This window comes from Spea bombifrons, chromosome 1, assembly GCF_027358695.1.
Source record: "Spea bombifrons isolate aSpeBom1 chromosome 1, aSpeBom1.2.pri, whole genome shotgun sequence".
Lineage (NCBI taxonomy): Eukaryota > Metazoa > Chordata > Amphibia > Anura > Pelobatidae > Spea > Spea bombifrons.
This window is the reverse complement of record NC_071087.1, coordinates 125,736,599-125,757,833: the sequence shown is the minus strand read 5'-3', so window position 1 is coordinate 125,757,833 and position 21,235 is coordinate 125,736,599. Positions and strand designations below refer to the sequence as shown.

Sequence of the window (21,235 nt, the reverse complement as noted above, 5' to 3'; positions counted from 1 at the left end):
GAGACAGATGTATGAGACCAGTTTTTTGGGGCAAAATGTATATAATTTGACAATTACATTAATTGAGGTGAGTGTTACAGTAAGCTTCACCTGGGAAAAGGACTGAGCCTATATAATGCATAAATACTCCCCGTTAACTGTGCATTATACAGAGCCAGCAATAGCCGTGTTTCCTGGGGAAGCTCCCCGTGAAATGCAATTCAAAATGAATATCAGAGCAGTGAATACAGGAAGGCAGGAAAACCTTACATTTCTCTTGTACATGCCTTTAAAGAATGATCCCTGTTTGTCTTTATAAAGCAGATATCTGACATATTCATACATAGTTTTTTTCTAGTTTCTTTAAGTTTCAAAATGTACATTTTGTATTATTGTTTAATCTATTATATTTTCTTATGCCGATGGAATTTATTAATGCATATTTTATTGCATATGTATCCAACTTTTTTTTTTTAAATGTTTTTTTTTTTCCTGAAGTTAAAAACCAAGTAACTCCATGTTAAGTAAGGGAATTGTGTGTATATTTGGAAAAGTTGTTAAATATATTAAAAAGGTTTGTGGCAGGAAAATATTTGTTGTGTTTTTTGTTACTTTGCTAAAATCTTAGAGGTCCACGCACCCCTTACCTTTTGGATTGCAGTTTACCTAAAAACTGAAAATGTGGGGCATTGAACAGAGCGGGGCGTCCTCATTTGAAACTCTTTGCTTTGTATTGGACATATTTCATTAAAACAAAAGAAAGGGCGAGGTAGGAAATAGAACACCTGTGGGGTTTGGTGTTTTATCAAGTTATTTACTTTGCGCACATGGTCATTTTTGTTGTCTGGTGTGTGTGTGTGTGTGAGCGCGCATTCTCGTTGTAAATAACTGTGGAGCAGTAAATCAGATCACTGCACTGTGTTTATAAATGATACAAATAATGAAAAAAATGCCTTAACAAACTCATGGTAAAAATGGGAAGAAAGTTTAGGGTGGGAGAAACATCTGAGGTGAAAATGCTTCTTTTCGGCTAATATCCCTAACTAGGATTAAGGACATCTAAGTAATGTACTCCGCAGTATGACAGCTTTGTATGAACTAATGCATCTCGTTGCTAACAGACTATTGCCCAGAATATCACTTCTTGACCTTTTGGCTAAGATCAAGTGTAGTACCCTAGTGGTAGGGGGGAAAAGCTTGATCCTCTGGCCTTAGTGCTTCTATAAACCTTAATGCAAAGTAAGCAGCAGTCCCTATTTAAATGAACACATTCTCCTTTTCAAATGGATGGGTTCATGGGAGATTGGTACAGTGTGCATGCATTGTATACTCGCTGCCTGAGAGCTCCAGCTTGTGAAGGGATCTAGGATGTCTTCTAAACCTTGGAACAGAAGGGGTTGAGCCTGTTCTAGATCTTTGCAACACCACCCTGTCTTAATATATGCCCAACCAAATTATGTCACAAAACAGTAACACAACACACACAGTCTAGTAAAACTTTTTTTTTTTAATGTGTTCATAAATAAACATGATACACTTAATTCCAACAACATTACTTACATAAAAAAGTATACATCTGACTCCACTGAGCAAGAGTGGAAAGACTTGGCTATGCATTCACTTCTCTATGCTCACATCTGAATAACCCCATTCTTAATTTTCCAGTGCAAGGGGCATCTATTGTACAAAAGGAGGTGAACCGGCGGTGGCTGAAGATACCCAGCTAAGAAATGAATTATTCTTTGTAACTGATCAGGCTTTAATGGAATAATTGCAAAACCTTTTCATCTGCCAAACAGAGAAGCAGGGTTTAAATATTGGAAAAAGAAATAAAAACCCAAAACTGGCACTTTTTCAAAAGGTAGGTAACTTACAATCAGACCCTGCACTGTTATAAGCTGTGATGGCACAGCAGAGAAAAAAAGCCTGAGCACAGATTATTATACACTGGTTTATGATGTAGCAGTGATGTGAAAAGGTTGGTTGTGCTATGATGCCATAACATGTCTGATATGAACATCTCTGCATGCATGTCACATGAAGAAAGCAGGTTGAAACATGCTTTAAGTGGTCACACCTATGATTTTTTTTCTTGAACTTGCTGTTTAGATATCTCACTGTACATGGAAAGAAGAGCAGTCAAAACCAACCAACAAACACATGTATGCTCCCAAACACTGCAAATATAACTCTTTAAATAGGTTTTATACAAAAATATTTCTGCATAATGTATGACAAATTCTTCTTGTGAGATTTTGGAAGGCTTTAATGCATTGGATGGCCAACTTCTCAGAGACATTAAAAATGCAACAGTTTAAGAGCCAATAAAAACAAAACATTAACAGGCGCATGCCCTTGGAGCTTAAATAATTGTCCTTGGAAGGTAAACTCTAGTTCCAGCGTCAACCTTCGACAGCTGGTGTTTGAGGTGCTGGAGAAACCACTGAAGGAACTCAATCCAGAGGCTGGTGGGCATCACACACCCCTTATTATTACTTATAAGGCCAGTGCTGTCTTTCAGATGCATCTTTAAACAAAACTATTTACACTCCATCCTGAAATTCGCTGATCTTCTGAAGAAGTTTTTCTTCTGTCTGTCCAAATTGTACAATGACTGACATTTCTGCTATGAACTGTTCACAGCTTTCCTTGGTAACCTGTTTACAGAATCTGAGGTCAATCAGACAGATGTTTGCACAGCGTTTAAAGTACGTCAGGCACTGGTCTGTAACATTATTGCAGTCTGGGAAGAAAAAAACAAAATAAAAAGAATATCTCATGCAACATGTGAAGAGAGAGGAGTTTATTCAATGAAAACGAACAGACATAATTATGCAACTCAAGACCCCCCCCCATTCTAACTCTTCTTATAAACCCCTGCTTTAGCAATTAAGTCCCCCCACACAATTTCAAAACCACAAAATAAAAAATCCATATAGGTAGCCGAATACCAAGCATACAGGCGCCAACAAAAAAGACAAACGAAACAATGTTGAAAGGTAGAAATAGCATTGTTACGTATTCTTAGGTTTTTGGTGATGACTATTTTAGAAAATGTAAAAAGGCACTAGCAATTAACACATTAGAAGTGTAATCGGCCTAATCTATTTCAAATGACTTTCAATAATACTGTTTTCATACGAGGAAATATTTCGTTTAAGATCATATGCACATCTGTATGCATGCATGCATGCATATTGTAAGGGTTAACAAGGCAATGTGGGCCTGGGGCATAAATTACCTAACTATAGGGGGGGTTCTCAATGTTTCCATTTACAGACAATTAGTCCAGGACAGGACTAGTTACCTGATAAATTAATCTCTGATAAAGAATCCCTGGTGGAGGTCCCCACGGCTGTGAGGAGGTTGATGGACTGATCGGTAACATGGTTACAATAACTCAAGTCTAGCTTGGAAAGAAGAGGCATGTGTCGAATCATGAGGCGTAGAGAGGCGTCAGTAATATCAAGTCCTGCCAGACGGAGGTCTACGATGTTCCGCAACTTGCTACGGTTATCGATCTGACCTAAAGGGAATAATCACGGTGCACAAATAAATCGGGGTATATAAAATGATATAAAAACAATAGGATCTTTCTTGTTAATTACGTTTAGTCACCAAAAAATCTGGCAAGTGTAGTATATGTGATTTTGTGTTTAAATACTGCAGGGAAAACCTGTGCATTTTTATAGAACCCAACACGTGGGTCTCATGGAGATCCCGTGTGAATGTTCTCCTTCACAGAGCTTGTGCTAGAAAGGTTGTATAATACCTACTATGTTAATTGGTTTCACTGGTGATTCCTGACTCAAATGCCCACTTGCAGGTGCTAAATTCTGACTTGGCAAGATATATGGGAACGGGTAACAATCCAGTGTCACCAAAAGAAACCAAATTTATTTCAGACTTACTAATGCGGTCTCTATAGCTCAAGTGTTTCTACAATAAACAGACAAACAATTAATCCAATGATCTGGTATATTATTATTATATAGTGCAGCACTTCTTACAAGGGGAATGATGAGACTAGACACCCTGATACATTGGTTGTATCTGCATAGCACTGTTCCTAGAAATGGTAGCTTTATTAAGTCGTAGGGATGTACCTGGCCTGTTATCTGTTGGGGGAGACAAGAGGTCCCTCATCTGTGCATCTTTGAGCCCTTCCACCCACTGGACGTTGAGAGACCTCAGCAACGGGCAGCTGGAGCTACAAAGGGCTGAAATGGCAATCCAAGAGCACCCGGACACATTGAGATTACGGAGGGCTGTGAATAAATCAGGGAAACAGGGTTATACAACCTTTGTACGTAAAAGGTACACTCACAAACTTTGAGTGGGGTATTACTCGTGTTCATTGCTTTCCATGCAATTAATGGAAAATAGGCAGACTGATAAAGGTAAGTAACGGACCTGGGAGCCGGTTTATGAGCCAGCTGAGCTGCTTTTTGGATATGTTAGTCCAGCTCAGATCAAGCGACACCGGCTGCCTTCTGATTATTCCGCTGAGCATTAGTGGAGTGATGGATTTGCATCGGTTTAAGTCAATTTGTGTCCATAGCCTTTTGTCGCAGCACCTGGAACACCAACACAAGGGAAAATGGTGTCACGCTTTATTTAACAGTAAATGCAGGTAGATGCTTCTTGAGACAAACTAGAAATGTTGCTATTGCCAATATATCTCCTAATTAATATATGATTAATGCAGCAAGAGGCTCTTTCACAAAACAATTATATTTCACACTTACATGTAAACGGTTTCTCAGACATGGACTGTCTGAATCTTCATAATGATTTATAACATAATAAAATTACACTCAATAAGTTCTATCGCATACTATTGGTCTCAACAGCAATGTATATACTGAGAAGCATTTGTAAAGGTCCCCCCCATTGACATCTGTACAAAAGCCATTAAACAGTATCACCACTTAGTGGGGAGGATTAAAAAAAAGGCCATCAACATGGGGAACTAGATTACAATGTATACCCGTCTAGCATCATAATATTCACACACACACAAGGATCCACCTCACTACCTATGGCAGAGGCATTGAAATAATGCACATTACACACACGTGGGAATTGTTAGTCACTCCGGGCAGCACTAAAGATGAAGTCTGAATCAGAGCGCAGGTGCGGCCGTCGGACTGAACCGTCATATCGTGACCAGCAATTGCCACAGTGAGATGCTGTGCGAGTTGGGAGCAGCCTGAGACCACCAAATAACGGGGTGCACAGGGCAGGTAAAGTAAGGAGGGGAAGAGCAAGAGGGAGAGAATAAAAAGAGGCAGAAGAAAGTGGGAGAGAAAAGAGAGCGTGGATAGAAAAAAAGGGGGGGGGGCAACTCCATGTCATTTTTAGGATATATGTCAAAATACAGCTTTCAAACAACATTAGTAGAAACATTCCTTACAATCAGTACAACTTATTAGGTTGCATTATTACTGAGGAAACAATGTTACGCTAAAATTAGAGATACTTTGTTGCCATGGAAACATTACAATACTCCTAGTAGATTATTTGTGTATTTTATCTGTTGCTGGCACTTGGTACTATTTGAGGCACAGAAGGGTCAGTCACATAATCTTACTTTTGCAATTACTAATACGGGTAACAGTTCGCCTCGCTATCTGAAGAGAACCCTGTCATCAATGACTGGATCAATGGGGTTAAATCAACAAAGAGGGAGTTGTTAGAGTTCAACTCACGCGATTCACTGTACGCTGTGAGGAGCCAACACGTGTTTCCACTAAGGCGGCCTTAACTGGCATAATTCTGCATGTACAAAGACTTTGAATGCGTGATATAACTATGCATTACGCAGGGCAGGCCGAGCTTCCTAAGGTTGGCCATTCATAATGTATAATGAAGTCAAGGAGTTAAAACCACAACTCTGTCAACCCTCATTTTAGCGAATACAATATATATATGTTTTTAAGCAATAACCATAGCACCTTTTTTTAAATGTATAAACTCTTATCCCAGAGATTAATGCAGAGTTCATCAACTCCATGCATACAGATGGAGGGGGGGGCAGTCAGATGGGGCATTTGAGATTAATCATCCATTTTTAATAAAAGGCAACAGTAACAGAAACTACAGAATCCATTTTCCTAACAGTCCCCCTACTGTAAGTGAAGCCATTTCACCCTGTAGAAGAGACCCAATAAGGAGATTTAACATAATCCTCATATATCCTCAGGTTAAGTTGTGGATGAAGTGGCAATTGTTATTTTTGTAATATATACGAGGGACGTTCGAAAAGTTTCTGCACTTTTTTTGGAAATGTAAAATATATAAAAATGTGGAAACTTTTCGAACGTCCCTCCTATGTTCTTTATTTCTTCGTGGAGTCTTAAACATAACATCTAGTTTATCTCAGGATCTCAGAATTAACCGAATCGCAGCTGTATAATAGCTGTTTTTATTGTTATTATCACCCAATCAATGGTACACATTTAATCGACCTCGGGAGGATGAAGTTGAACTTTAAAAAGAATATGTTTGGGCAACATACACTAGACACTTTTCAAAGTATTAGTCTCACACGTATCCAGAAACAAAAATCTATAGTTTTCTTACCATCTGTTCCATGTTTTGCAGACCCTCATACAGATGCACAAGTCCCTATGGCTGAGGTAGCTAAAGATTGCCATCCAAACCTCCCTCTGCATTACGTGCGCTGTCCCATTCTCCAGCATCAGAGAATCAGGGGGTGGGCTGATGGGGGGCGGCCGAATCACGTGCCTCTCCATCTGCACACATTTAGAGGGGGACAAGGAAGGCGGTGGTCGCGTAACAACCCTTGGTGTGCTCCGTGGGCTGGGAAAAGGCTGGTGTTTGAATTCTTTTGGGGTGCCGTTGGGGTAGCCTTTGCTAAATCTGTGCATCCTGTCCCCGCTGTTTATACATCTAGGCTCATCTTCCTCGCTCTCAGGCTCAGATTTGATCGGGTGATGGTTCTCGTTGGCCAGACTGCTCTCAGTTTTCTGTATCTCTTGATTTAACTCCTTGCTCAACTCCTTGCTCAGTTCTTTATTGGGTACTCTCTTTTTCCTACGAATTTTCTTTATCTCCTTGGAATCTGAAGCTTCCGTGCTGGGGCCAGCAGTGGGCGAACTGGACCTCGACTGGTCACTTTCCTTGGCTCTAGGGGCCGACTCCGGCAAATCATCTTCTGGCTCCTGCTTTATGCGTTTTAAGGTTTTGGCCATTAGTGCTCGTTCTTCTGGTGTTTTCCATGTTCTCCTCTGAAATCAAGAACAGCAGAATGACTGTAGTATAAACACAGTTGTCTACCCTAAGTAACACAACAGGGTGGGATGGGTCACAGCATGAAATACATGATGTAACCAACTTACAATAAATTGTAAATAAGTTAAACTGTGCATTTGACTTATGTCTCAGATGGGTGGTAGGCCTTCTGCCCACTTAAATATTAAAGAATAAAAACAATTGCATGAACGGTCCGGTAGTGTACATATTAACAGCAGGCAACGTCGGAAAAGGACATGCTGCAAGATTCCGGTCTGCCTCTGACACAATAGAAATGTATGGGAGAAATAGATTATGTACAGAAATGTCTTTGAATGACTTTCAATACATTCATACATTTAATGTACATCATTTTTAGAGGATCTTTACAACCTGTACTGTACCATGCCCTCAAATATACTTAGAAGCATATTATTCTCACACTAAAGCGTACCTTTTTCCTTAAGAGCTTCTCTTCTTTTCCAAGTTTTAACTGTGGAAGCAAAATGGAAACTACTATATATAATAATAATAATAAAGTCTTTCTGAATCTACAAAATAAATATTTTCTTGGACATAAATATATTTTACACCTGCAGTTCTAATATACTCAAACTTCACCAATTCGCCTGCCAATGTCATTTAAGGGCACCTAGGCCAACTCACTCGTTTTCTGACTGTCGGCTCTGGGGGCTTCTCGAATGGCCGTTTCTTCCTAAACTGGCCTTCCTCAGGCTTCTTTTTCACAATGCTCTCTATAGGTTTCTTTTTTGACTGCTCCTCTGTGTTCTGCCTGGGGGTCTCTTCACGTTCTACTTTCCTCTTTGCAGTGTCCGTTACTTCCTTATTATCTCGGTTAATCTTTTGTTCCTTAAGGAGTGACCCAGGCAGGTTTGAAGCATACTTAAATCCCGGGCCTCTTTTTTGCTTGTAGGCCAAAAAGGGAAAAAAAGAAGAAGCAACTTTATATCTTATGTCTAAAGGTACCTACAAAACGATTCAATTATTACTATTTCGTAAAGAGTGGTCAATATTCATTCACTACGACACTGCATAACATGAAATACTGCATGTCTACAATTTTAGCGCAGCAGGTGGAACTGCATCTATAAACTTTCCCACAAGGCCCAGCACTGTAACTATTACACCATTATAACCGCATCTTTGCACAGTTACTATAAACTCACTTTCCCAGTTTTTCCAGCATGGTTGCACTTCGGACACTCCCAGCAGTTTGGAAGTTCATCATTCACCACACCATCAGATTCCTTTATCTAGAACATAAAAGAAAAATAATCTTTAATAAATATAGTATCATTTAAACCAATTTACACAGGAAAAGTGTAATGCTTGGTTGCCCCAAAAACAAATGGCTGCTTGTTAAATTGACATTTTGGGGAATTCTGTGTTGTAACAGCTGCTGATTGGTCAATATACATATTGTTTTTATAAATGAACACATTTTGGCCCCAGCTCTCACAGGGGAGACCAGACTGCCATTTGCCAAGCTTTTTGTGACGCATCTTCTATCAACCATTAAGGAGTTAAAGAGGATGCTAATTTGCAAAGATCTTTACAGTGGTAATTATTAACTCTAGAAAACAAGTTTCCACAGCTTTTCTCAATACATCTTGTATCTGCTAGTATCATGAGGAAAGCAAATGGTTCTTTTAATGCAGGGACTCCTTCCAGATCACCGGCATACGTGACAGCAGCACAGAGGAAAGGGTTATTTTAGCAATGCCCAAGTGCCAACCATTCCCTCAATGACAAGACCCAAAGAGCAGACGTAAGATTTAATTAACCACTAGTCCCAGCAAAGCTCTATGAACCTCCCACTCCCTCAATACAACTTACTTTAAGGCATCCAGGATGGATTATTTCATTACATATGGAGCACTCCATCAACATGACATTAAACTTCGCCTCTTGTCCATCTACACAATCCTCCTTCCCAGCTTCTCCGCACACCAAGCAAACAGCTGTATGAGGCAGTACCGGCTATACATAAAGAAGAGGAGAAAACTATTACTCACAAAAGCAAAGATGTAAATACAATGCACTAATATGAAAGAACAATGACTTTATAAGCTGGGGTAATATTCATAGACAAAGGGAAGAAGGGAAGAAATATTTCAGAAGGAGGAGGAAAAACATTCAAAATACACTATATGCTAGTACGGTGCAACAACAATCATATAAAGAATAAATTGAAAGAGATCACATACAGCAATGCACTGCCTCATGATACAGGACTGCTTCATCCTCCCTGGACCCCCAAATTTCTTCATATCTTTGCAAAAGTGACATTCCCCACACTCTGTGCGCAAACACGCCTCACATTTCCGGCATCGCGTCCGCCTCCGGCGTGCTCCAGCACTGGTGCGGTTAGCAGACAGTTTCACGGCGGGCGATGTCGCAAGCTTTCCTTTGGGTCTTCCCACTGCCTTGTTCTGGCGATGGAGAAAAGTGAAAGGGACAACAGATGTCAATGAGTAATCTTTATATATTCTATAAGAACATAGCTAGGAGGAATAAACGCAAGGTCACATATCTCCCACTGCTTCGTCACAGATTTCTACAACGTAGTCATAACCGTTAATACGGACTTCAGACATGCCCCGACTTCTGTGGTGGGTGCTGCTACATTCATTGCTGCAGTGACACACGAGGTGCTAATCGTAACAAAGACCATTATATTTGTATGGAATTGTAGTTTCCGCTCTTCCTTCAACTGTAGATTGACTTGGTTAAGGCGGACTTTCTATGAAACCAGTACTTTATTAATGCACGTGGTGTAAAAATTGTAGCTTAGATCTTATTCTGCAATATTGTGCCATGAAGTTTTTTTTTTTTTCTCATTTATCACAGTTTGACAATGAAATACACATTTTTCACATGGTCTGGAGGTTACCAAATAATTCTCCTAAATTTACAACCAATGAGTAACTACACACCTTTGCACTTTATTGTTCTAGTATAATACAGAAAGTTCCTCAGCCAAGTCCTGTCTGGAGCGTTATCTGTTTGGCAATAAAGCCTGCATAAGCACCGACAATTAAAACTTATGCATTTGTATTCGCAAGAACATGAAAACGAAGACAAAGTGTGTGTTTTTGTTTTTCAGCTCGAAGAAACGAACATGGCGGCAGCAAAATGTATACGAAGAGACACAACACGAAGAATCTTTGTTAATATATCCAACTAATCTCCCTGGTCCTTGCCCCATCTAGCCTACCTCATCTGCACAGTATTGAGGAGTTAACATGATCTAGTACAGGGGCGTCCAACATACGGCCCGCGAGACCTCGAGGTGCGGCCTGCGTAAGATCGGCAGCCAGGGCAACCGATCTTACGCGAGCCGCACCTCAAGCCCTGCTACTTACTTGTGGGAGGGTCTTCTGGACTGCACAGAGGAAGCGGAGCTCACGTGACATCCTACTTCCTCTGTGCTTTAGCAGAGAAGGCAGAGGGAGGCCGCGCCCCCTGCTGAAGTCTGTGAGCGGCATCGAGGAGCTGCAGTGCAGGTAAGGGGGTGGGGAGGGTGTTTGAATGAGTGTGTGTGATTGAGGGAATGAATCTGTGAATGAATGATTATATGAATAAATGAGTGTGTCTGTGTGTGATAGCATGGATGTGTAAGTGCTGGAACCTAGGCATGATGGGACTGTGATTGCTGTTAGCAATCACACTCCTATCATGCCAAGTCAGCCAGTACATGCTGAAACCTGGCCAGCTGCCCCCCTTGTGTATTGATGCTGCCAGCAGTATGGGGTCTGCACTTACAGCCACCCTGTACCAGCATGTACTGGCTGACTTGGCATGATAGGAGTGTGATTACTAACAGCAATCACAGTCCCATAATGCCTAGGTTCCAGCATTTACTGGATGGATGTGTAAGTGCTGGAACCTAGGCATGATGGGACTGTGACTGCTGTTAGCAATCACACTCCTATCATGCCAAGTCAGCCAGTACATGCTGAAACCTGGCTAGCTGCCCCCCTTGTGTATTGAGGCTGCCAGCAGTATGGGGTCTGCACATCACTTACAGCCACCCTGTACCAGCGTGTATTGGCTGACTTGGCATGATAGGAGTGTGATTGCTAACAGCAATCACAGTCCCATCATGCCTAGGTTCCAGCATTTACTGAATGGATGTGTAAGTGCTGGAACCTAGGCATGATGGGACTGTGACTACTGTTAGCAATCACACTCCTATCATGCCAAGTCAGCCAGTACATGCTGAAACCTAGCTAGTTGCCCCCTTGTGTAGTGATGCTGCCAGCAGTATGGGGTCTGCACATCACTTACAGCCACCCTTTACCAGCATGTACTGGCTGACTTGGCATGATAGGAGTGTGATTGCTAACAGCAATCACAGCGAGCACAGTCCCATTATGCCTAGGTACCAGCATTTACTGGTTGCCTGGGTATGATAGGAGTGTGATTGCCGTTAGCAATCACACTCCTATCATGCCAAGTCATATTGCTAATTTTGTCCAATTGTGTGTTACCTACTTTTATTAAAAATGTGAGTTTTTATTATTATTTTTAAAGGTGGGGGTCATTTTAGGTTTTGGCTAAGTGAACCCTGAATGTTTTGGTCCAGAATTTTCATTTTAGTTCATCCCTAGAATAAATCTAGGGAATCCTGAATTTGTAGTCGCAAAACTTTCTAGGCCCAGAAATCAGTGAGAGGAAGAGTAAAGGTTTTGTGTCATTTTACTTTATTTTAATCTGCATATTTTATTAAAGGCCATATTTTTTGTCACAGTGAAAAATGAGTGCGGCCCTCGTACGTATACAATTCTGATGAAGTGGCCCACTGCAGAAAAAACTGATCTAGTACATTTTTACCCAAAAACAAGATCTTGGGTTGCAAATGCGTATTGATTTCACAAACGTACAGCCAGTTGACCTCACTGGCATCATCATCCTGTAACTGCGATGCAAAATAAAACCCTGTGAACTTCGCACGCACAACGTCTCTTAGTTGGACATCCCTGGTCAAAAGTATTCTTGGCACAGTCAGTTTTCCCAATATATTGGATTCCTAAAATGGTTGAAAAACTGGATACTGATTTCCATAAGTGAAATGTCCCTGATAAAGTCTCAATTGGTGGGATTTAAAGGATTTGTAACATTTACTAAAAGTCAGATTCTAGAACAATAGCTGCCATACTGAACATAAACCAACCGAAAATGTGTATTTCCTTCATGTCATTGCAGAATATATTACCAGCTACCAATGAGATTAATGATTGCTTAATAAAACAATGAAGTATCCACAGGGTAGGGTATGAAAGCCAATATACCCTATGAAGGAGTGGACAAAGTATGTAAAAATAACAACTATATTAGCAATACATTCCTGTATACTACCCTCATTGCATTATTGCGCTTTCTGAACGGGGAAAGACGTTCTGATCAGCCTTCTGATCTCATTCTACAGCGGGTATAGCAGTCGGGTATCTTCCCAGCTCATGCTAGTCCGCTACTTCCATAGCCTTAAACCAGCGGCTAGTTAGACATGGGGCAGACAATCACAGGGGGTTGAAGCCCTTAAAGAGGTGTTGGCCACCACTGCTCTTTAGCGACTGAGTCACCTCTTAATTCTTTGACTCAAGTCAAACAATTCTGAAGGAGTACAGCCATAAAATGGACAGTTATAGTATTTATAGAGAGGGGGCAGAGGTCATTTGATTATTTCACAGGCAAGGGAAAAGATAAGCAGAATAATAATTAAAACAAATCGGATCCACATCATTTGAATACATAAAACAAATAATAATTGCCATGTGCTTTTACATACATTATTTTGTATGAATACAATCTATAAAAAAAAGAAAAAAAAAGAAAGAACCCCACCCGCTTTACAGATATATAAAATGTACACAGCTAGAGCGTATTTTTTTATATATTACTACTTTTTATTTTAAGGGCTGTAGATGATTTTAACAATTTCTGATAGGGCTAGATATAATAGGAGTTTAGTAAAAACACTTTTTTACATGTATATTCTTTTTTAGATTAGATAGGACTGCAGCATACCCGCACACACACTGAAATACTCTGGCAGTAGTATTGGGGTCCTACAGACCCCACAAATCCCTTCCGCATCAAGAGGATTCCCTGGCGACACCAGTGACGACGTGGCTGGAAGGAAATTCAAGAAAGTATGGGCATTTAACTTGGCGCCGTTACATTCAACAGGGTTTTAGAGCGCGGCCACATTCGATCTGACAGGTCAGGGTCACACATTTTAGCCCCAGCTGTCAGAGGGGTGGAGGTGGAGGGAGACAAGGATGTGAAAGCCAGATCTTGGTCCCTCCCGCAGGGATTTGATCCTGCAGGTGCCAAAACCCCATGACATAGGCGATATGTCCTTGGACCTCAAGGACTAGTTTTTCATGAGATACGTCAAGGTTGTTAAGGGGTTAAAGAGAGAGTTTGTAATGTATAGCGAGGGAGTTGACAGCTCTCCTGCAGAGGGCCAACACAGGCTGAGCTGGGCCTGTGTAACGCAGAGCGTGACAAACCCCTGGGCGCCTGTGTGATTTAGCTTCAGGTCTTATCTTTATTAGCTTTCTGCTATAAAGAGGTGGGCGCTTCATGGGAAAAGTATAAATTAGCTATTGTTCTTATTTGATTAAATAAATAAAAAACACTTTAGGAGCAGAAGTAACATCTTCTAACAGTTTCCACAGAAGGCTCTATAATGACTCAAGAAAGATCTCCTCTAGCCAAAATGTTTAAAAATGAGGGGGAAAAATGGGGAGATGAGTGCTAAACCCATTTCAATGTTTTACTTTTATATTTTGATGCTAATGGTTAATATGTATTAGCATGCATATGGTTTACTATGAAAGCTTAAGAGAATGTAACCCCAGACAGGTACGCTAAAACAGGAAGAGGATTAAGGGTTAAAATATAAAAGCTTGAGTCTTTATGAAGTAAAATATTTTTTGTCATGAGGGGTTAACTGTGATACTGTACAAAGCAGTGCTGCAGTGAAGAAAGGTGTGTTTTATTTCATATTGCCCCAATAAACATTTAATTGCTGACCAGGGGTTAATATATGAAAATAAAACCATGACCGGGGTCCAAACCAGATTTGTCGAACCCCTGGTATAACACAAAATTCAATGGCAGAACGAAGAAACCTCACCAATTTAACTATACATTAAACAGGGCCAGTCAAGCTCTTCCTGCTACTAATCACACATTGCATTGGCTCAGACTCCACGTTGATGGCATTATTTATGATCAGGGTTAGCGCAGTAAATGCTAAAGCAGTTGAACCACTTTTCTGGCCAGGTATTCACTATCTTTACACCTGATGGGTGAATCCGGATGTCCGCAGATGAATACCCCCCCCCCAACAGCCTTACTATGCATTATGAAGGGTTATCATTTCTCCTATATAAAGGGCTAAGCAGGCTTAGTTTAAAAGGTATTTCTTGAATGTCATCTCCCCAATATAACCGTCTGCTAGTTGGGGGTCAGCTTAATCTCCGTTCAAATGCAGTCCGATTTGTTTTAATATAAAATGTACACACACACACACACACACACGAGACTGAGTGTGACATCTTGGTGGTAAGTAAATTGTGCGATGTTCCCAGGGACAGAATCCCTCAGATGTAGTTTAGTCATTAAAGACAGAGTTGCCATGCTGCACAGAGACGGTGAGTAGAAGGGTTTTGGGATATATTAGTAAGTGCCTGCTTATCCCTCACTCGGCGTTACACATGGTGCATCATGACGGGGCATTATACCCCACGAGAGCCAGGAGTACCACAACTACTGAAGTACATCTTCTCGTAGGGCTCACCCAACCTGTACATTTACCTAAAGCATACCTGCAGCTACCAGTATAGCGTGAAATGTAAAGCATGTAATACTAATGCCCCTAGGCACAGGTGCTTGCTATCTAACCACATATTGTGTCGCTGTTAAAGGGGTAAACACTGTGCTACGGAAGCTGAAGGGGTTAACTCGTTAAACGTGTACATGGCTGTAGGCCACCCGTATACGATGCCTTTAGAGGCATCAGGTGATCTACGGATCCCGCTACTGTAATAATTAACCACTTCTTGCCCGGGGCGATAAACCAGACTTCACATTTTCCTGAGCAGCATCCATCAGACATTTTAGACCCGTCGCTATGACGGCAGCTCAGCGAAACCCCTACCCCTCTCCGGCCGCAAGCTGATGAAGCCCCTCCGCTTCCGAGGGGAACTGTCACCCAGCAGCCATTACAAGGTATAGGGGCAGCGGGGTAAACACGACAGCCCCGCGAAGGCGATCATTAATTGCTCCGGGCAAATCCCTCCCCCACCTCTATAGTGAAATGTGAGCTAAAGCCCAGCTTCCTGAAGCCCGGAGTGAATGTGGAACTTCCCTCGGCCTGCCAATACGGCCCCATGCACCGCGGCACCGACCTGCTCCTGCTCGGAATCGTACTCCTCGTCATCGTTGCTCAGGGAGAGGGCCATATCGCAGGAGCCGGGCCCAGGCCGGCATAGAGCTGGGGACGCTGCAGCCCGAGCCTGCGCTGCCGTTGGAGGAACACACCGCTCGCACAAAGCGGGAGGAGGGGATCTGCTCTGCTTATTATTCATGAGCTCTGCCCAGGAAAGGGTTGGCCACCTGCCGCCGACCAATGGCGGTCCCCAGCCCGGCACGTCGCTCGCCTGAAGGCCAACAAGGGCAGGTTAGGATGGGCGACAGGGCAGGATGCTATTAGAATACAGGCACCTGAATTAGCAGATCACGGAGGAAACCCGGATACACCGTTAGCTTTCATTACAATACACTGAGCGCTGACTCGGTATCGTGTCGCCTACGGAGATAAACGTGCTCGGTTCGCTGTCAGGCAGCTGGCCGCAAACCCCTGAGGTTACCGTTACGGAAACTACCAGCACTTTAATAAACGAATGCAATGTTCCAAGGGCCAAGCATATCTGCCAACACTCCTGGAGCTCTAAGCAGTCTCTAGTAATGCTTCCCCCATAGATGGAAGACTTTTTTTTTTTTTACAATCTACTGCTACAGATCTGGTATTAAGACTCAAAACATTGTGTGACCAAGTTAGCCAAGCCCCGCACAAAGTGTAATTATTCTCCCTTTACCACCATTGTCAAGAATTTCATGTCACAGAATGCCAGGGCTTTCACATCCTGGGTGCCAACAAGAAAATCCCAACCCCGTCTGCAGAAGAGCCATCACAAGTTAGCTCTGTATGCTCCTAAAACTGCAAACCTGAAGGGACATTCCAGCCATCAGGGGCAGATCCAGAGCCTGACCTTGGGACGGGTACTTACACTGACACCAACACAACTAGAAATTCAACAATAACATCCCCAGACACTCACACTATCACACACATCCAATCATTAACATAACCAAACATTCACACAAACACAGACCCCCCCACCCCAAAGACAGATATATAATGTAATGTAAATACAACTCACTCCAACTCTGCTCCCATGCTACTCCAGTGGGGTCATGCTAAGTGACATTATGTGACCCTTCTCAACCCTGCCTCCTTTAAAGGAAGGGGCATAAAGAAGCAAGTCTGGGACCTCTTTATCCCTGCTGCCTGCTTTTCACTCACCAACACACCCTAACACTCACACTAGCGCACATATCCAGACGCTAACACACACACTAACATAACTAAACCTTCAGACTAACACGCATGGACACAGACACTTACAGTACCTCACACACACGAACATACCCACACATAAAAAAAGTAAGGTGAAGGTAAAATGCTAGTGAATTTGGGCTCAAACATTATTGATGCCCTACTCATAAAATCTATATTTATAGGACAAATAACTTAAGATTTCATTACTTGAATAAAGTTAAATTGGATGGGCACAGTAATTATTGAGCTGCACTATTCCCTAGATGATTGTTAAACAATGAGCTAGCTAAGCTTACCTTAATGGGTTTCTTGGGCCATGACACCACCGGTATCCCAGAAATGGCCAGAGTTTGGTCATCATCAACATGTTCCTTAAGTACTGTCTGTGTGACAGAGACAGACAGGAGAGTTAGCAGACAGTACTTTAATATACAGACATTGTCTTCATACTAAATATGCTGCTCATTTCCAATGGTTCACCCAACCGCTGCTTGGCAGTCTAAGACTGCGTCACCATTGTTGAAAACAGTGTTAAAGTCAAGCTTTTGATATTAAAAATGGGGCTGTTATAGACCTACATTAGGCCTGCTTATTTGGCCCCATCTTTCAGCGGTTCTGCCACTGGGAGTTGGGTCACATCAACAATGTGAGCTCTATTAAAAAGGACATTCCAGTCATTATATGTACTTCAATGTGTGTTCCACTTGCAAATGCATGGGGGTGGGTCTGCAGAATCCCCCACATATGAACTTCCCCCACTATTTTCCACCCACGATATGTGATATACTTACCTCTAGTCAGCCCCAACCCTGGCTTGGCAAAGGCTATTGGTCTGTGTTTATATATGTCTTCTAAAAAAAAACCTTTAACTGTAGATATACTAAACATTAAAGTGGAATATATAGTGAAAAGCTCCTGTTCAAAATACCCCTTACCATGAAGGGGTTAATAACTTATTACGGCTAATATTTTTAGCCTACAATGGGAAAAAAATCACTTACCTTCATGTCCTCCAGGAGTGCATGTGGATCCTCAATTCCTTCAGGGACACATTTCTTATTGTCCGGGAGAGACTCTAGTTTCTCCACCAGGGCTTTCAAACCCTTCAGTTCAAATTCCGTAAGGTGCGTCCACTTTGCTGGTGCCTCAGTAGCTGGAGATCCTGTTGGAGTTTTTGGAAAGTCACTCTGGGCAATGGACTTTCCGCTTTCATCAGAGTCATTAGATAAAGTCCTCTTTAGGTACTGAATCAAGGTGGCTTTTTGCATCTTGTCTGCCATCTCCTTTCCATCGGAATGCGTGCTGGTAGGTGTTGAGTCTCCATCACCTGAAAGTTTGGAGGCTTTTTCCATAGTATCATCTTTATCCTCCCGTGTGTGTGCATCACATGATTCTTCCTCCATTTCTAACCAGGAATCAGATGAGAAGCTGTCTATACTGGTCTTTCTCGTTACATCTGCAATACATTGGAACATATTTGTGTCAGGCCTATTTTCTCCTTACAATCAGGAATTACTGGTTCTATCCGGGGCTTGACTGGCTCACTGGGATACCGGGGCTAGTATGGAAGCCTCGTCCATATGTCAGGCTGCCACGGAGATCTATAGACGGCCACAGGGTCACCTAATGTCTGGAGCTGCAGCATCCTGAGAGTTTTAGGAGAAGTATGCGAGTATGTGTTCAGTTAACCTCTTTGCTAGTTTGCAAAACTTCAATTACTTATAAATTCAGTATCTATGGAGCCTTTACTGTATTTTAAAAGTGGGAGACAATACAACAGCTGCTGCAGAATGTGTATATAGAATAGACTGCAAGCTTATATGGCCTGGATCAATTTTTTATGTGTCTAGTCATGAAAGGGTAAGGGCCCTTAAAATCTAACCGCTAGCAGGATAAGCATGTTGAATACAGCGCATGTAAGGTGGTGAGGGGATTCGTTAATGGGCTAATGATAAAACAATTACAGGAAGTAGCACTCCACAAAGGTGACATACAATAATGGCACTATGGCAGAGCTGGTATATTCCCGGTCCGGCCCTGATTTTAATGCAGATTTATTTAACCAAAAACAACTTATTTTACGTGCAGACCTGGAGATCGCCATTCTCGTCAGGCACGGGATACTTTTCCTACTCATCCACTCTGAGCGGATTCTCATTGACAACTCTAAAGAAGTCTGTTCCGCCATAGACTGTTAGTCAGAATGCCTGGCTGGGTTATCGCGACTGAAAAATTCTAAGGTTACCACAAGGCGGATGGATAAGGAGTAAAGGTGTTTGTCTAGTAGATTGGGCTAAGAAACAAAGTACGAATGGCTCATATGCAGCTGCCTGAAACATATTATACAAAAACTAGAACCGTTTAAAAAAAAAAAAAAAAGTGTTATTTTTTCCCCCAAAGTATTTTTCACCCCTTCGTGACTGTTTTGTGAATTTTTTATAACATTTCTGTGGTCTTTGTGTTAAACTGTAATGTTCTTCTTTCCTGGGACAAAAATGCTTTCTTTAGATACTGTTGTTGTTATTTTGATCATATCCTATAATGTATTATGTAAAAAAATTGTGAAAAAATGAAAAACTTCCTCTGACTTTTATTTGAAAAATCTTTTACTCATTTAACGCTGCTAAACTCTAGATTTTAGTATTACATTCTACACTATTTTTATACTTTAGCATTTTTCATTTTTTTTCTTATTCCTGTAATAAACACCAGTACTTACCAAATAGCATTGACTCTCTCTGATACTCTTTAATTAGGTGGGACCTTTTGGTCAAAGTGCACACGTATCTCTCCAAGACATACCAGCACATCTCATAATAGAAAGGATAACGAAACTTGGCTTGTACCTGTTTAGTTAAGAAGAGAACAAAACAATTATTATAAACAGAAAACACATGAGGGGACATTTGGAAGATTTAGCTCTATTCCTTATCTATTCCTGAAACTCGTGTGCTGAAGAAAATAAAAATACAACTAGATGATCACACTGGGGTTGGGGTCCAACAAATACTTTAGAAGGTAAATCTTTCTGCCGTATAATTAACATTAACGGATGAAATCCCTATTGAAGCTTGTAATGTTTGAGCCATTTGGTATTTCTTTTCTATGATGATGGTACCTCTCAATTTGCTCTGGAACTCCAATCCCAGTAATGCTCTGCAAGCACCCAGTTTGTCTTTTAGGGTACTGAGATCATGGGAGTTGTCGCTCTACAAGAATCTCAGAGCGGCCCGATGTTGGACATAAAAGAGAATTTAGGAAACGCAGTACAGGAGGCCTGTCTTTTGTTTGTTTTTTTTTAAACCCCAAATTGACTTAAAAAGTGCTCTGAGCAGATAATGGTTACACTTCTCTAACTTAATTTTTCACAGCATGTATACTCTTCATAGATCGCTCTTTCCTCTTGAACGTTTGGTATGGTTATAGATACAATGTAAAATTTTGTTATTTTTTTCCGAATAGATAACGGAGTCAAGAAGCAAAGGCCTGGAGCACACATCTTTATGGCAGAAGGCCTGTGTTCTGATATTAATGGTGCGGGGGGGGGGGGAGACACTGTTTTCCTGCCTTTGGGAAGATGAAAAATAATGTTTCACTAGTGACAAATACATTTAACCGTTTCAGTCTTTCAGGAGTAATGAGTGGTTCTCACCTCATGCACTGAAAGTTTTTGTAGTGTATTTTGTTTGTTTTACCAGATTTAGAAACTTCCTACATTAAAGAGGCACCACTACTGTGCCCAAAATATCCGGCTTAATGTAGCCACGTGATTATTACATATGGAATTAATATTTTCAAACCCCAATGTTTTAGGGATCAGCTTGAAATGTATAACCTTGCTCAGTTTCCCTCAACTGTCATTCATTTTATAACATGCTGAGACGTGGAAGGAAACTCAATTAACAAACAGATCAAGAATCTACCAAGATCCGGGACACTGCTTTCAGCTCCTCGTGTGCCCTTGTAATGTTTAAGCCACTATTAGAATACATGGGTCATTTTTAAAACAAACGTGATAGAGATATATATACATATACATACATATATATACAAAATATATATACAAAATATATATAGTTTGTGTTCCTTATTTTTCAACAGATTTTTTACCAATTTGAAAGGGAAAAAATATGCTGAACAGAGGCCTCTGTCTGATGCACAGTACAGCCGTATCCGACAAGCTGGGTTAGATTATTCCAGTTCACTTAAAAGAACATTCACCAGAAAGTAGAAGTCTCGCTTGCAGAGGTCATGACGATGTGGTACGCGTTAACATTTCCGCTATGGTGGACCAATATCGTCGCCTAACAAGTATACAAGGCAAGGCATTTCATGGCCGAG

The 21,235-nt window shown here is 41.3% G+C and overlaps 1 protein-coding gene across 6 annotated transcripts in view; it reads right to left on the bottom strand.

The window, feature by feature from the left end:
* Positions 1 to 1,466: 1,466 nt before the first annotated feature.
* The window catches only part of KDM2B (lysine demethylase 2B), a 44,738-nt gene continuing 24,969 nt past the window's right edge, over positions 1,467 to 21,235 (bottom strand). For 3 of the 6 annotated variants that reach the window (XM_053472624.1, XM_053472657.1, XM_053472665.1), the window contains 13 exons: positions 19,614 to 19,740; positions 17,896 to 18,350; positions 17,191 to 17,277; positions 9,465 to 9,689; positions 9,094 to 9,237; positions 8,424 to 8,510; positions 7,903 to 8,172; positions 7,691 to 7,729; positions 6,565 to 7,232; positions 4,393 to 4,556; positions 4,086 to 4,247; positions 3,287 to 3,505; positions 1,467 to 2,722 (listed from right to left, as the gene is read on the bottom strand). In XM_053472624.1, coding sequence (XP_053328599.1) covers positions 2,523 to 2,722; positions 3,287 to 3,505; positions 4,086 to 4,247; positions 4,393 to 4,556; positions 6,565 to 7,232; positions 7,691 to 7,729; positions 7,903 to 8,172; positions 8,424 to 8,510; positions 9,094 to 9,237; positions 9,465 to 9,689; positions 17,191 to 17,277; positions 17,896 to 18,350; positions 19,614 to 19,740 — 2,847 coding nt within the window. In that variant the 3' untranslated portion in view covers positions 1,467 to 2,522. The remainder of the gene's footprint in view (positions 2,723 to 3,286; positions 3,506 to 4,085; positions 4,248 to 4,392; positions 4,557 to 6,564; positions 7,233 to 7,690; positions 7,730 to 7,902; positions 8,173 to 8,423; positions 8,511 to 9,093; positions 9,238 to 9,464; positions 9,690 to 17,190; positions 17,278 to 17,895; positions 18,351 to 19,613; positions 19,741 to 21,235) is intronic. The other 3 variants (XM_053472634.1, XM_053472649.1, XM_053472641.1) reach the window with 3 other exon arrangements.